The sequence below is a fragment of the Dasypus novemcinctus genome, chromosome 10 (assembly GCF_030445035.2).
Source record: "Dasypus novemcinctus isolate mDasNov1 chromosome 10, mDasNov1.1.hap2, whole genome shotgun sequence".
Classification (NCBI taxonomy): domain Eukaryota; kingdom Metazoa; phylum Chordata; class Mammalia; order Cingulata; family Dasypodidae; genus Dasypus; species Dasypus novemcinctus.
Window position 1 is genome coordinate 99,049,952 of NC_080682.1, and position 1,916 is coordinate 99,051,867.

The 1,916-nt window shown below is 39.8% G+C and overlaps 1 protein-coding gene across 1 annotated transcript; it reads left to right on the forward strand.

Moving 5' to 3' along the window:
- Positions 1–695: 695 nt before the first annotated feature.
- LOC101435124 (olfactory receptor 52M1-like) lies at positions 696–1,640 on the forward strand. Its single transcript, XM_004471731.1, has one exon. The coding sequence runs from the start codon at positions 696–698 to the stop codon at positions 1,638–1,640; it is 945 nt and encodes a 314-aa protein (XP_004471788.1).
- The last annotated feature ends 276 nt before the right edge of the window (positions 1,641–1,916 follow it).

The window sequence follows — 1,916 nt, forward strand, 5'->3', positions numbered from 1 at the left end:
AAGCAAATAAAGTTAGGGTTTTCACCAGATATTTTTTATATAATGATGTTTTCTCTATATAGGCAGAGAAAGAAAGTTAAATAATGAGAAAGCTGATTATTTGAAGAAATTCACCTTAAATACAAACACTCTCTCCCTTTCTTATTAAGTTTCAAAATACCAATCTTCTTCTATGTTCTTTATTGTTCTTGCTTCACAGAAATTTTTATTGCTATTTTACTCACAGGAAAGTATAACCCAGGTTCTGAGTTTTTAAATTCCGTCATTCAGGTATCAGCTTAAATGTGTTGTTCTCACCACACAATAGAAAGTCCCCACACAACAATCACAATTAGTTAAATTATGGTGTTTTATTTTTTGGTTATGGAATGTAACTTCCTGAGAAGAATATCTGATCTTTCCATTTCTTTATCTTATTTTATTTGTTATGTACAACAAAGACTATAGAGAGACCTTTTTTGGCAGTGAATATACAAGGTGACGTATAGAGTAACAATAATTTGGTATATTGTGGCTGATTTTATCAGTTTCATCATAAAAATGTAAATATAATCGATTATGGGATTGTTTTTAAGAGCAGAAAATTAAAGGGCCATCTGAGCAAGATCTACATATTTTTCAGTATCTGATTTGGTGACATTGACCTAGCAACTGTACCTTCAGAATTACCAATAAGAATAAAAGGAATGAGAAACATGCTGCCTCTCAACACTTCTCGACCCTCTCCTGTCACCTTCTCTCTGATGGGCATCCCAGGCCTGGAGCACTTGCATGTCTGGATCGGGATTCCCTTCTGTTCCATGTACGTAGTAGCTGTGGTGGGGAACGTGACCATCCTGGCTGTGGTGCGGGCAGAGCGAAGCCTCCACGAGCCCATGTTCCTCTTTCTGTGCATGCTGTCAGTCACTGACCTGGTCCTCTCCACTTCTACCCTGCCCCGCATGCTCTGTCTGTTCTGGCTTGGAGCCTATGACATTGCCTTTGATGCTTGCCTGGCCCAAATGTTCTTTATCCACAGCTTTACTGCCATGGAATCGGGCTTCTTCCTGGCCATGGCCATTGATCGCTATGTGGCCATATGTCATCCCCTGCGCCATGCCACCATTCTTACCCACACTCGCATTGCCATAATGGGTATAATTGTGGTGGTTCGAGGTGTGGCCTTCTTTTCTCCACATCCCATCCTGCTCAAACAGCTTCCCTACTGTAGAACACGAATAATTGCACACACTTACTGTGAGTTCATGGCTGTGGTGAAGCTGGCTTGTATGGACACAGGGGCCACAAAACGTTATAGCCTCAGTATGGCTACCATCATAGGTTCATGTGATGCTATTCTCATTGCTATATCATACGCCTTCATTCTCCGCTCTGTATTCCACCTCCCATCCCGAGAAGCTAGCTTTAAGGCTTTGGGCACATGTGGCTCCCATGTCTGTGTCATTCTTGTCTTCTATTCCACAGCTGGCTTTTCCATTTTCACTCACCGTTTTGGGAAAAATGTGCCTCCACATATCCATATTTTTATCGCAAATATGTACCTTTTGGTGCCTCCTTTCCTTAATCCTATTGTGTATGGAGTGAGGACTAAGAAAATCCGGGAACATGTTCTTAGGTCTATAAGTCTCAAAGTTGCCTGAGTTTAGTAGGAAAAATAAAATAAGTGGTTTAAATTTAAATGGAAGTACGTGATATGAAATATCATTTCTCACTCCCACAAGCTGAATTGCATTACCACTTGAAAATTAATCTACCATTATCTGTAGATTTCCAGAATTACAAATTAACATGTAGCTTCAGTTTTCTTCCCTTTAGTGAATATTAGAGAAGAGAATGCTAATATCTTTCTTGCTATCTTCAGAAGATGATTACCAATAGGGACTGAATAGGAAGAGAAAGAGAAAAAGGCTAACAAG

Bases quoted from the DNA above. Each gene is read 5' to 3' on its own strand.
- LOC101435124 (XM_004471731.1), top strand. From the start codon at position 696: ATGCTGCCTCTCAACACTTCTCGACCCTCTCCTGTCACCTTCTCTCTG.